Source organism: Morone saxatilis, unplaced genomic scaffold (assembly GCF_004916995.1).
Source record: "Morone saxatilis isolate NCDOM2014 unplaced genomic scaffold, NCSU_SB_2.0 Contig24, whole genome shotgun sequence".
NCBI classification, from domain to species: domain Eukaryota; kingdom Metazoa; phylum Chordata; class Actinopteri; family Moronidae; genus Morone; species Morone saxatilis.
In genome coordinates, this window is record NW_023339807.1 from 1,300,187 (window position 1) to 1,315,160 (window position 14,974).

The 14,974-nt window shown below is 40.4% G+C and overlaps 1 protein-coding gene across 1 annotated transcript in view; it reads left to right on the top strand.

Annotated features, from left to right (window-relative positions):
• The window catches only part of ascc3 (activating signal cointegrator 1 complex subunit 3), a 141,758-nt gene that overhangs the window by 80,421 nt on the left and 46,363 nt on the right, over positions 1 to 14,974 (top strand). The window contains exons 13-15 of the mRNA XM_035672105.1: positions 1,519 to 1,653; positions 11,484 to 11,675; positions 12,759 to 12,983. Coding sequence (XP_035527998.1) covers positions 1,519 to 1,653; positions 11,484 to 11,675; positions 12,759 to 12,983 — 552 coding nt within the window. The remainder of the gene's footprint in view (positions 1 to 1,518; positions 1,654 to 11,483; positions 11,676 to 12,758; positions 12,984 to 14,974) is intronic.

Genomic DNA, 14,974 nt, shown 5'->3' on the forward strand with positions numbered 1-14,974 from the left:
TTTTTTATTTTAATTCTGTGGCTCAAACGATACAATGGTCAAGTCCGGCTCGCAGGTTGAGGCCACTGAGGCCGCAGCTCAGCCGCCGACGGCTCCTCATTCTCCTCCTCGCTCAATATTAAATTGTCAAGAAGTGGCTGTGACATATATTAATTTCATCTGGGAGGATCTGATGGATGAAATTTCCTTTATGATTTTCCCACCGCCCTCCTGGCGAGAAGCATGCTGCCAGAAAGAAGTTTAATAAGCTGAGGAGCCGGCGGTTACTGCCGACAATGCTTCCACACAGCTCAGTGGTGCTGATAAAACACCTTCAACAAATAACATTTGCTGCAGCAGTCTCCTCGGACCTACTGTGTTTGGAGCTCACACACAGCTGGTTGCTGCATGTGTGTGCAGTCAGGCAATATTGTTTGGTCTAATAATATATTTCCCTACTAGAACGATGTCAACAGGGTCCTTCATGGCTATTTAAAGGTAAATTAAGGAATCGTTACACCAAAGTAGGGGCTTTTTAACATCATATTTTGTCAGTCTACACAATGTGTTTATATCACCCTATAAAGAATCAGAAAAGCTTACAGTCTGTTCAGTGTATTAAAGGACACTGTAGGTTCACATTGATTTCTCGAACTCAATCAAATTAAGATAAAATCTCAATATATTTTTGTTTGCGTGTTGAACTGCCATTTCTACAGTAGCCCAGAAAGGACAAATAAAACACTGGCTGTAGATAGAGGTGTTTTGTATGTGTTTTGCAGCCACTGTAGTTTCTCATACACGATTGGAAGGGCAGGGTGAAGCAAGGGAGTTGCAATCTGCAACTAGACGGCTAGAAATTAGAATAGAAGTTAGATAAACCACATTTTATATTCAGTATTCATATTTTCAATGCAAACCTGAACTTTCGCAGTATGTACAGCTGCAGTTGCCTACATGCCACAGAGAAAAAAGCCAGGGTTTCTGTGAGTGGAAATTATCATAAAGACTAATGCCATCTTAGTGTTGATGCATGATGACAAAAAATTGGTTTGTAAAGAATTTAGTGATGGATTCTAATTTTGAAATGAAGCATTTAAGTGTTATACTTAAAACATCTGACACCGGTGTCATTTGCTGTATTGTATCTCTTCCTATTGAGCAGAACCACTGCTTTAACGGACCAGTGTGTAGTATTTAGTGGCATCTAGCAGGGAAGTTGCAGATTGCAACTAACTTAATAGCCCTTGCCTTCTAAGCGTGTATAGTAACTATAGTGGCTGCGAAACTCACTAAAAAAGGTCCTATCTAGAGCCAGTGTTTGGTTTGTCCGTTTTGGGCTACTGTAGAAACATGGCTGACTTCATAGAGGAGGACACACTCCCTCTGTAGATAAAAGCAGCCCATTCTAGATAACAAGATAACAAAAATGCAAAGGTAGGTGATTATACACTAATGAAAACACACACATAAATATTATATTACGTTTTTGCCAATGATGTTTTTAACCTCTTTACCTCTTATCACTGTGTGTCTCAGGTGATGGTCTTTGTCCACGCTCGTAATGCCACAGTGAGGACGGCCATGGGGCTGATCGAGATGGCAAAGAACCATGGAGAAATAAGCTTCTTTCAACCAGACCAAGGCCCCGACTACGGCCAGTGTGAGAAACAGGTAGAAAAAGCTCTCAGCGATCTGTGTTTAAATTCCTTTTAAAAGTCGAAAAGTCATCAATATCTTATTTCAGATTCAGTGTTTAGCCAGATAAGTCTTCTATACTCATCTAGAACATTAGATTGGAATACTGATGAAATTCTTTATTCTGTCGGTGATAGTTAGACGTTGTTTTATGGTATGCTTGAAACTCAGGTCTGTATATATGATTTAAAAACACTCAAAATTCAAGTGCTAGGGCAAAACTTATCAGAGGCTATGGTGCAGGATGCTGGTTGCCAAACTGTGATTAGAGAAAAATATTATGTGTCCCCAACAGGCTAGTGGTTTAGTGGATTTTATGATTATTTCATATTATATTCAACATGCATAACAATTACAGTAGAAAACAATTGTAAAACTGTACAATGAACACCAACAGTGAAAACAATGACTGCAGGAAATTTGTGTCAAATAAGCGGTTTGGATGAATTTTGTGCAGATTATGAATATGATCCTGTGAATATTACATTAGTTTAATTTAATACTTTTATTACTATTCTATGTCTGTGTTGTGTATTTCTTGTAAATCTTTAACAATCATACAGACTTAATAGGCTTCTCATTGTTCCGTTAGCTCTTTGGTTGTTTTAATTCTAATGCATTACGAGGCTGTTTAGCAGAGAGTGAAGGCTCTGTGACTTTAGCTTGTGTTTAGGTCTTCACCATATCCATGTTTATATCATAAATAATTATCTTAAAAATAACTATTTCATTTAGTTGTCTTAACAGAAATTCATTAAATGCTGAGATACAGGCCTACTGTATCTGTATATATTTTTATTTATTTTTTCTTACAACCCCTAAAATCAAGAAGACCTCGCAACTGATTGTGGTTGCTTTGGCGACCCCTAGTGAGGGTCTGGATCCCCAGTTTTGGTAACACCTATTTTTTGAGGTTGTGTGGGTTAAGTTTGCTGTGCTGCTTTTTGGCAGTTTGTAATTTCCCCATTACATCCTGTATACAGCATAGAATTTTGACACACCAGCACAACCAGAGGTAGAGTCACAGATGCCCACAACCACAAAATGAAAAACTATTTTTTGGTAAAGCTAAAGAGAACAGATCTGACAACATAAAAGGGAGCATTGGGTTTCCCGATTCACAGCTCGCCATTACTGTAACTCCATACAACCCAGGTTTGCTGCTATATTGTATGTGTGGGCAGGCATGAGAGCAGAACAGTGATTGTACGTGCACGCGTGCGCACGTGTAATTAATGGTGTCTGTGCTGCGATAGTACACAGAGGTGGAGCTATATTCTCCCTCAGAGGATGGTCAGTCAGACTCCAACTCCCATATTTAAATCTCCTGCAACAGAAGGCAGAGTGATAAATTTAGTAACCTTTTCCTTCGTTCCCTGGGGCCGAGCCAAGATTGATGCGCCTCTAATCTTCTCGCTTTTTAAATAGGATATGTATACAAATCAGATCACTTTTTATGCTTTCTAAAACTGGAAATAGAGACGAGATTATGTGGGGTACTAAAAATGGTGCGTTGTGGCCAGGTTAGTCTTTGAAACAGTACTTTAAAAGCAATTGTGCTACTGTTCCTACAGTATATGTACATTAATTAATCATGTTGTGTATGCACTAACTGTGCATTAATTCACTCCTAGCTCTTCTGCCTGCCTGTGTCCCAAAATAATGAGCATTATTCACTCCATTAGTCCGTCTTTGAGTGTTTGTCGGTCCGGCCTGCTCTGGCGAAGGAAAAGGCATCGGGCTGATTCCACTCTAAGCCCACACACAGATAATGCACTGTCTATTTGCACTCTGGAAATTGCCCCACATTAATATTTATAGGTGTTTTTTAATCTCTAATATGCATATGCAGTGAAATAAAGCACCTCTGAGGTCAGTCATATAATTTAGCGTTTATTTATCCAGCTTTAAAAGTCAGAAGTGATTCCACTATATTTTTCTCTCTCCTAATGTTATTTAATTGGCTTAATCTCATGGGGTTGGAGAGGCTGTCAATCAAGCTTAGATATCTTAATGCACCCACTCGAATCAATTCTTGTTAAATACAGTTTTTGGTGTGCCAACGATTATAAAGTGCAGCTGAGTAAAATAATGAAAACAGAAAACACTCTCCAAAATGGCTTTTTACACAACAGTCTTACAGCCCTGCCTTTTGATCAGATGTGTGCACATTTAAAGGAGAGCTATTGTGCTTTTCCATAGTTGCTGTAATGTAACAATGTGGGATGTTGACATTAAACGAGGCCAAAGTAAATTACACATTTCATGGCTTTTCCTCTGACGTTGTTCAGCTTGTCTGCCTCACATCTCAGGGAACTCAAGTTTACTGATGGACATTTGCTTGATGCTATTAGTTAACTGCTAACAGACAGGGAGCTCGAGGCCCTGGTGGTCTGAAAGCTCCCGTACTAGAGATGTAACTTTAAACACAGACACCTCCTCCGGTGCTCTGAGCTCCTAGTCTGGACAGAGTCACATAATAAGATGTCTAAATTAGCTACACTGCTAACAGCAGCAGCTAAAGGAGCTAACAGCGAACAACAAGTAGCTGAGGTTATATATCCATACAGGACTAAAAGTTCCCTCTGGGCTCTCTGGGGTAATCTAGTCCAGATTTGACAGGTTTGGGTAAAGTGGTTTGGATCTGGACCTGGTCCAGTATGGTCTATATGTGGGGAAAAAACTGTAAAATGTCATCTTTTGGTATTTCGACAAGTAGAATGAAGTTTTGACATATTTGCCGGTGGGTTTTAGACAGTGTTAAGACTCCTGTTAAGAGGAGCAAAAGGATTATCAGTCGCTCAGCAGTGTTAGTTAAGTTTCTCTTAAGTTTCCCCTTAACTACCAAAGCTGTCGGAAGCCAGTGTTTTTATTTCCATCAGGAAACTCTGTAAATTGCTGAAAGTTGAAGCAGAGCAGCAGGAGGACATCAGAGGATGGACCAGAAAATATTTTCTCCATAAAATATGATCCAGTTTTACTAAAATCAGTGGATAAAGTTATAAAGTTGTGCTTTTGTACAGTAATCAATGATGCCCGGCCCCCAGAAACACTCCGATGGGTGCTTCCGGGCTTTATGGCAGGGGAAAATGTGCATAAATTTTGTATAATAAATAAAACTGTGTGAACATTTTTTAAAAAGGATTCTTTGACAGTGCCCTTAGTTCTTGCATTGTAACACATCTGTCACATACAATTAACATCAGAACACAGAGGGAGTACAGCTCAGAGTATTGCTGGTAATTGATTAATTAGATGTGCACTAACATAGCTCATTGCCTTATTTAAGCTTCATAACTTTGTGGGAGAGAATTGCAACACTGAACGCTCACACAGGGAAGTTTACTTCTCATGGACAATAACGTTGTTTTAATTATAACAAGAGGGCCTGCTCATTGTAACACAACCGGGTGCAGTGCATGTACAGCTGATTATTAGCAAATTTGTTTAGTAAGAAACATAAAGCCACCCAGATTCTGTCTTTATAAACATAATGAGGAAATTCTGTTTAAATTCCAATGTAATGAGAATAAAACGACATTTCCAGTAATTCCAGTGTGTTTACTGAAAATGAACCAGTAGCGCATTACACTGCTTCCCCAGTGGGAGCCAATAGTGTTTGTGGTGCATGTTGAATTGCGCATTAAAATGTTAAATTTTTGCCTCATGCTCAAAAACGTGAATGCTTGAATTTAAACAAACAAACAAACAAAACAATTTCAACAAATAAACAAAGAAAGCACAAATGTACCCCAAGCAGATATGGCTACAACTATCTGTTGTTTTCATTATTGATTGAGCAAATATTTTCTCGATTAATTGTTTGGTCATTAAAATGTCTAGAGAATGGTGAAATTCTTCAATATAGATAAAAAGGAGATTTTGCTGCACATGATTCAGTGAACAAATTCGGACTTTTTAAGGATATATCCAGCTTTACAGCAGGCATTGATCCTGCTAACAAATATTATCTTTATAGTTGAAGCCTGATATAACTTATTCATCTGTGCCGCGAAGGAACGTGTCAGCCAATGCAACAGTGTGGCCTTTAATAGTTTTGGACAATAATGGAGCTCTATGACCCAGAGGAAGAATATGTATCAGGCTTTGATGCACACACAATACTTAATGTGAATGATGAAAGGATGTAGTAGATGTGGTTGTTTGTGGCTTTTGATACCCGGCTCTTGTTAGCATTAAAGAGGTATTAGAACAGCTAAAGCTATAGATGTGAATCAGAATAAACATTGATCTAAGGCTACAAATGTTAATGATGTGTTCTTGCAAATGTGAAGTAGTAGCCCGTTTGCTGGGAACCTGTATCTATCTAGTATCGTATTCCACAGCCTGTTTTACTTTCATTTGCTCCAACTCTGCCTCTACCTTCCCTTCACCTTCCCCCCTTGTCTCCCTCATTTTTTAATATCCCGTTCTCAGAGATGAAACCATGTGACTGGTTCCAGATGAGAAGGGAAGTCTACAGTGGAGGTTAAGAGACACCTTGTGGTCCCATGAGTCCATTACACAGAAGATATTACAGAGATATCATGTGTTGTTGAGGGCTATGAAGCAAGACCTTTAGCACTGACGTACGGCTGCATGAATGTATATTTCTTAAGAAGGGAGTGTTAAATAAGTGATGGTGTACTGTAAAGGTAGAGGTAGACAGTATAGATGTCCTGATACACCTTGACTTTTCTTGTGAGGACGTCTTTCTCTTCCCACTCTCCATCTCTGGTCTTTAGATGTGTAGATTTTATGTCATTTTGTTTGACAAGACACACTGATGCCTGCGAGTGTGAAGCCTCCAGGGATTCCACAGCAACACCACAGTAGGCTCATTAATGTCTCTGTTTGCTTTCATTGGTGCTATTTTTACAAGTCTAGTCCATTTCATTGTGTCAGATCCGTGACAACCTGTCACTGTGCCAAACCAGCTCCCTAGTACGCCGATCAAAAACAATGAGCCACAACTCAAAGGCTGGACGAAAACAGGAATGACACAGTGGAGTGACAAACACGCTTCACAGAAATGGCTGCCTTAAATAGAAACATGGCTTTGTAAAATAGTGGGACAGCATGAGGAAAACTGGGTAGCTCACCATCCAGTCTGACTATTGTGATATTACAGCTCATCTGCAGTCCCATAGCCTCAGGGAGCGGCCTTGCATGTTATCATGGTAGTGCATAGCAAGTCCATTTTTCTCTTTAATTGCTTCTTCATCAGCATTAAAACGGCTGCCTGGAATGTTAACTGTTCTGGTGTGCCACCCACTATGATCAAGAACAAAGGACTGGTATCACACACTCGATTTTTCTGTCCGCACAAACAGAAAAACAGCTCATCAACAAACACACTCACGCAAACAAATATGACCTCCATTACTACCGTGTTCTATTCTGTTTTCATCCCGGCTCCTTCATGTCTGTCGCAGTTTCAGTGTCCTCTGGAAGCTTTTCAAAAGTAGAAACATTTTAATTTTTGTGCTTAACAAACAAGTTTGGAGCTGATTTCTGATTTATCTGATAACAGATGCTTTGTGGCTGTACTGTACATTGTACATTGCACACTGTCTTGACTTTATTTTCTACCTGTAATTTCTGAAATTAGCTTGAGAAACCCATTGCATCCCCTCTCCTGTTTCACAGACTGTAGGATGAGTAACATAAGCAAAGAGAAACTAACCTATATTGGTAAGTCCAAGTCAATAAAAATATCAAAAGCATCACTAAATATTTAATATTTCATTTAAGTTTTCAATAAATCCAAGCATTTACGTGTATTTACAAGTGAATTTCAGGCTTCAGAGGCTCAAGATAAGTAGACTTGCCATGTACAAATAAATGATTAGATAGAAGAGCCGCAGGTGAGACAGCTTTCTTACATTTCCTGTGGACACTGGGACTTCAGTGGCAGTGGATCATATCTGGCAGGTGTGACAGAGCCAGGAGCATCTTATAGATATTGAGGTTAGGGGATATTTGTGGTTCTTAAAGTGTGTAACATTTAGGAGGATCTGTTGGCAGAAGTGGAAATGTAATATTTATAGGTATGTTTTGATTTGTGTATATACACCAAAAATTGTTGTGTTTTCGTTACCTTTGAATGAGAACTATGTATCAATCTACAGACGCTGTGGGACACCATCTGTTAAGGTTGCTATGTTGACAAACCAAACACTGGCTGCAGATAGGACCTGTCACGTTGTTCAAGAGTTTCGAGGGCAGTATTCAGTTGGTTGCAATTCGCAACTACACCACTAGATGGCACTGAATTGGACACAGTGGAACTTTAACTTTAACCACTCGTCTTTATCTTGAGCTGACAACATAAGAGAATTTAACTAATGTTTCCTCATTTTTAGTGGGCAACGTTTAGAATGCACAATTGCAGGAGCAGAGAACAATACATTTTTTCTTTCATAAATTTTCGGAAATGTGCAAAAAGTGGAGCTCAATGCAAACCTGAATAACTACAACTGAGCTCATTTACAACAATCTACTAAAATGTGATTTTGTGAAATGTTGCACTGCTGACAAAGATCTGCAGTTGGTTTAGTAAATATCCCCCCTAGGTGGAGCTAAAAGAGTGTTGAGAGATAGAGGCAGATCGTGATAGAAAAGAGGAGTAGAGTGGGTGTGAGTGGAAACTTGTCCTCCCACTCCCTCCTACCTATCCAGCTTTAAGAGCCAGTCTCTCTGAGCACCAAACATTATGACTATCAAGGGCCACTAAATTAAATCAACAATCAGCCACCCTCCTTCTGTTTAATAAAGTAAATGAATAGTTTTGGTGCTCATGAGAGTCAACATCAGTGGTGGTGCCATCGACTGCGTCCGCCACTCATTTGCCACGTTTTCAGTGTGATTTTACACTTTGAAATCTCAGCTTTGAAGCTGTAATTTGCTGCACAAAAATACTGATGCTTCCACATTTTTAAAAACGATTCTGCTTCTCTCCTGCATACTATTACTGAAAGGATCAGGAATCGTAAGCGATGTAAAACTAGTTAGTTACACCTACCTCTATTTAGTGGCCCTTAGAGAAGGTTTGACAGTCTCTTGAATAGTTTATTTCGCTCCGGTGTAAGCTGATTCAGAGTTCTTTACATAGTCACAACAATGATAGATGGTGAGTGGAGCTGGCAGCTGGCTGTCTGAGGACAGAGTGAGCTCTGCAGCAGAGGCAGCAGTAGGCAGCAGGACCTAATGGGACCTGATCAGGAGCTTAGGTCACTGCCATCTCAAATACAGCCATGGCACAGCAGACATCAGCGCTACCTCACCTTAGATTAGATGCTGGAAGCATGGCTGTAACACACTCTGACACCTCAAAGCAAAGCCTCAGCCATAGCATTTCAATTACCCTCCTTCCCCAGCTCCCCATGGATCTCAGCAGCACGCTGCACTACCTGAGGACTCCAACCAGGCCAAAGTTTGCCCTGTTCATCCTGGACTGGATAGGTGGATTGCTTTTTGTTCTATTGCGTCATTCTGTATGGGGTTGATATCTGATAAAAATCACTGCACCGAGGATAGAACTAGTAGCAGCATAACAAATACACTGCCACATCAGTGGGAATGGGAATGTGCTAGACTTGGGTAGTATCTATTTCCTTCATACCTACCTGACATTTCACTGGGCTATATGACTGTAAAACCAACAGAAAAACAAAAAAGCTGGTTACAGAAGTGTGTTGCACTGCCATCACTACAACAAAGCATAGGTTTAGTAGAAAGAGGAGCATCTGTATTTTTGACTGTATTGAAAATCATATCTTCTGAGACTCCTAAAAACCATGGTATACTTGATACCGCCCAAGCCTATGCTAGACTTGGGTAGAAAGTACCAAATAATCTACACGTGAACTATTTATCTCTGGTGTGCTTCAAACAAATTAGGTACTGTACGTCACATTGTGACATCATGTCATTGTCATTGTCTGTCTGTCTGTCATCGCATGTACGGGCTAAAGCGTTTTTACATACCTGTCCCCACTCAAAGTTAAGGCAGGGCCCTTCATAGAGAGGGAGAGACGAGATGAATCGTACATGCAGTCATATATTGCCCGAGGCATTTATTCATTCGAGTTGAACCAATTCAGTCAGGCCTGTTGCTATAGCTAAAAGTTTCAATTTGCTAAATCTGCTTAGCTTAGCGGTGTGTTGTCAACAAAGGGTGGCATCATGTCTCTAGCAGAGCTGAGCACCTCTATGTGTGCAACTTGTTACATTATGGGACATGTACGTAAAGAGGACGTATGGTCCTGTCATCCTGTTCACTCAGTGAGGCGTGTGATGAGGTGACTTTAACCTGGGGGTCAGGAACACCGCTAGGGGTCGCCGAAGCTTCACAGGGGGTTGCTAGGCTGATAGAATAATGGCCAAGCATCAGGGAGGAAAAAAACACAAAATTTGTCAAAAAAAAGAAGTCTATTAAGTATAGTGTATGACTGCATGAAAACTAATTAAAAATGCTAATAGAGACAGAATTCTCTCACAAGTTCCTAAAAATATCAGGAAAACTATCTGATGAAATATTCACAGGAAATAATCTGCTCAAAATTCATCCAAATCACCTGTTTTACATAAACTTTCTACAGTTATTGGGTTCACTGTTTGGGTTCACTGTACAGTTTATCAGTTGTTCTCTAGTTATTGTTATGCAGTTAATATAATTTTAAATATTCATAAAATCTGTCACTTAGTCAGTTTACTCAATGATAAAAAAGTAGTCTCTTAAGGAAAAAGGTTGGGAACCACTGGACTATACTGTAGATTAACAGCGAAGAGTGCAAAACCTGTGAACAGAATACTCATTATTATACATGCTCTCATTTGCTTAACTCTTGTCAATGAAATAAAATATTACCCAGGTTGAGAATCACTGACTTAGAGGTCTTTGATTTTAAATTTAAGATGTCCTGTAAAATATAGTGTGTACTACAAGACATAACAGAAAAGTGTAAGTAGCTATTATAGCAACTTGTTCGGTTGAAATTATTTATGAAACAATCTCATGTTTCGTGGATGTTTTTTCACAGTATTGTTTCCACACTGGAAGCAAACCTGTACTTTTCCCCTCCCTGCTGCATTGCTGGGTAAAGTCTCAGTCATCCACCTATAATCCACAAGGTTTGCATACAAATCCAGACATTCACTGCAACCCAAACACTGTGTGTGTTTGTTTATGTATGTGTGTGTGTTTCTGTCTGTCTGTGTGTGAGAGAGAGAGGGGTGGTGTGAGGCAGACAGCTGCTGGCTGTAATGGGCTTTCTAGAGGTGCTGGGTGCTGACCTCTATTTAGATGCCCAGAGAAAGAGATAAAGCCCTGTGATGAGGACTCCCCTCATGCCCGGCCAGTTCACAGCCCTACTGTCAGTCACCAACACACATTTCAATCTGTGTGTGTGTGTGTGGTTGTGTGTGTGGTCTCTGAGCTGCAGATACTCTTTGGCTCTACAGTGACGCCTGTGCATTTAACAACAGTTCACCCTAATGCCCTGGTAATGGTAGTGTAGGACTTCGTCAGGGAGGTGCTGAGTCAGCGATACTTTCTGAGCCACTTGCACATTGTCATGTTCCTGTAGCAGAGTGCATTTTATTCTGCACTGTTCCTGTTATTGTCGCTGTGTTTCTTGGAAAAATAACAGCAACAATTATGACTCAAAGTCCTCTTTTTTTCTCACAGTCCAACGTGATATTGGATCTTAACAAAAAACAATGCTAGTTGCTTTTCCTCTCATACCCTGAAGCTATTTTCTTTCCTTCTTTTTTAAACTAACCTCTCTTGCCCCGTCTTTTAGATCCAACGCTCCAGAAACAAGCAGATGAAGGAGATGTTCCCAGAAGGCTTTGGAATCCACCATGCTGGCATGCTGCGGTCTGACCGCAGCCTGATGGAGAGCATGTTCTCCAAAGGCTACCTTAAGGTGCTGGTCTGTACTGCCACCCTGGCCTGGGGAGTGAACCTGCCAGCCCATGCAGTCATCATCAAGGTTCTACTATTTGACTTTTTTTCCTTCTTTTTTCTGTCTTCTTTCTTTCTTTGTTGCTTGTATTTCCTGTAAGCAAGGCCGGATTACCGGCCAGGCAAAGTAAGTAACTGCCCTGGGGTCTGAGACCTTCGGGACCCCAAGGGCCCCAATTAATTGGTGGAGATTTCATTAGTTGCAAGTTTGTTTGGTAAAATAAATAGTAAATAGCTATAGGGCGCCCAGTAAATGGACAATTTTTATAGCACTTATTGAAAGGATAATATGCCTTGGATTTTCTTAAGTAGAAGAAGCAGGATTGGACCACTTTCCTTATGTGACACTCAAAGCTCATGTGTTGGTCAAATAAAACACTTTTCCAGACATTCTGTCCAGGCCTATGGCATACAGTTACACTAGCATTAGTTAGAAGGTTAGAATGTCTCAGTTTCTAATATTTAGAAAGATATTTGTAAAATCAATGAACATTATTCCTCAAGATTGTCTATAGCAGGGTGTCCAGGGGGTCCTAAAAAGTCTAAAATCCAAGCCTTAATATGTCTTAAATATGACTTTGATTATGATTATGATCTTAAAAATGTATCGGACTAATAAAGTTAAAGTTGCATTTTTCAGTCAGTGTTTTTGGGAAAAATCTGTAACGATCATGCTGTAAACATGTAACACTACAAAACCAAACTAACGTGGAACCAATACTGATTTTCCTTCATATGCTTTGTCAGTAGGTACATTCATAATGACCTTTAAAAGTCTTAAATTGAGCCTGTTCAACATACACCAATCAGCCATAGCATTGTGAGCACTGACAGGTGAAGTGAATAACACTGATTATCTGGTTACCATGGCTCCTGTCAGTGGGATATATTAGGCAGCAAGAGAACCACGATGATTAAAACCTGCAGAAACCTTGTATAAATAATTTACAGTATTAAATATTTATTTTACCTCTTGTTGATGTTTGATTATAGGGGAAATTCCATTTTTAAATAAGATGCTTTAACTTCTACCTAATGATATGTTGAGAGATATAAATTGCACATGTTTCCAGTCCTCTGAAGCCAACCCTGTCTCTTGTGTTTATAACAGGGTACTCAAATCTACGACGCCAAGCGCGGCACCCTGGTGGATCTGGGAATCCTGGATGTCATGCAGATTTTCGGGCGTGCAGGTCGTCCCCAGTTTGACAAGTACGGTGAGGGCACCATCATCACGACCCACGACAAGCTGAGCCACTACCTAACCCTGCTCACCCAGCAGAACCCCATCGAGAGTCAGTTCCTGGACAGCCTGGCCGACAACCTCAACGCTGAGGTTGGTCTCCTTCAGCCCTGTTTGGACTGATGTGAATGTTTTCTTAATTTTTCCAATTCTGAATTGATTTCTTTCCTTTCTGAAAAGGCAGGCAGTGATTTAATGTATTTCTAGGTGAAACTAAGTTTTGCTGCATCAGGAAGGAATAAGAAAATCTGTAAAATTTTGACTGAATTACCTGGAGCAAGTTTCAGCAGGTGTCATCATCCTGTATGATGCTGGGGGGAATTTAAGTACATGAGGTCCCTGTGTAATATAGACCTGTGTGGGTGACAACATTCTGCATCAGCTCCAGAATGGTTACTGTTAATTTCCCAAGACAAATCAAGGTAAAAAAAAGTGTCTCTCTTATGTGTTAAAAAATAATAGATAATTTTTGACTGTATTCTGTTGACGAATTTCAGCATGAATATTATAGTGGCAGTGTTAACAGCCAGATTAACAGCATTAGCTAAAACCAGAAAATCATCAAAAAGTCTATCTTTATGGATTATACTGATGCCAAATTGACAGTCAGACTATGGACATACGATGCACTTTCTATCCACTTACTTGTGTTGCTAGAGTTCTGTGTTCTTACGGACACGCAAGTAATTGTTAAAATGTTATAATTCTTAAAGGGAGTTTGGACCATATATTCCCAGAAGTACAGAACATATATTATATATATAACATATGTATTATATTGATATATATAAAACTATAGCTTTATTGGTAATGATTAAAATAAAAAACATGTATGACATATGGTAATTGGTAAATGGACCTGTACTTGTATAGCGCCTTTCTAGTCTTCTGACCACTCAAAGCGCTTTTACACTACGTGCCACATTCACCCATTCGGAATCAATTTGGGATTCAGTATCTTAGTTATCATGTGGGATATATCAGGCAGCAAGTCAAGTGACATTTTGTCCTCAAAGTTTGATGTGTTAGAAGCAGGAAAAATGGGCCAGGTGAAGGATTTTGAGCGACTTTGCCAAATTGTGATGGACAACTGGGTCAGAGCATCTCCAACCTGCAGCTCTTGTGGGGTGTTCCTGGTCTGCAGAAGGTAGGTACCATCAAAAGTGCTCCAAGGAAGAAAACAGAAACCGGGAACAGGGTCATGGGGCCAGGATCATTGAGCCTGTGGGGAGGTGAAGGATGACGCGTGTGGTCTGATCAACAGACGAGCTATCTGCAGCTCAAACTGCTGAAACAGTTAATGTGGTTTTGATAGAAAGGTGTCAGAACACAAAGTGCAGAGCAGTCTGTTGTTGGTATCCTGCAGAACATTATGACCACCAGGGTGCTCGGGTGGCTCACAATGTTATGCTGATATATTCACATTACATGCTTTCCTTTCATCACAGTCAAAACACCAAAGGATACCTCTGCTCTGCTATGATAATAAAATACACTGTGGGTTCACCAACCTGATAAGCCTTGTGGATTGATACCGTTATGCCAGTGGTTGGCCTCATGCGAACATAGAGGTAGTATAAACTGAGCCACTTCACGCCTCCTCCACGTTGGTGACTGACCCCAGAGCCCACCTGAATCCAGGAGAGAGGGGAGAGGAGAGATTCACTAACAATGCTGGTCTCTGTCACCATCTAGCGGACACCTCAGGAAACTGCAGTTTCAACAAATGAGGCTTTTCTCATTTCCCAATTTATGGTATCCTCGGGCCTCCTTTCTCGGCACCTCAGTCCCTCCACAGAGATGCGACAGAGGAAGGGAGACACAGAGAGGAGACACAGGAGGGGGAGACCACAGAGAGAAAACACAGGAGGGAGACACAGAGGGAGACACAGGAGAGAGACACAGAGGAGAGACACAGAGGGATCGAGCGTAACAGACGTTTAACAAAATGAGACGTCCTTGCTTCAGAGTCAACTGCACAGCTGCCATCATCTGTATTTTCTTATAGACTACTGCCTTGCTATTTTTATTATTCTCTGTCAGCATGAGCATGACAGTGTTCAGACAAACTATGATATACACCG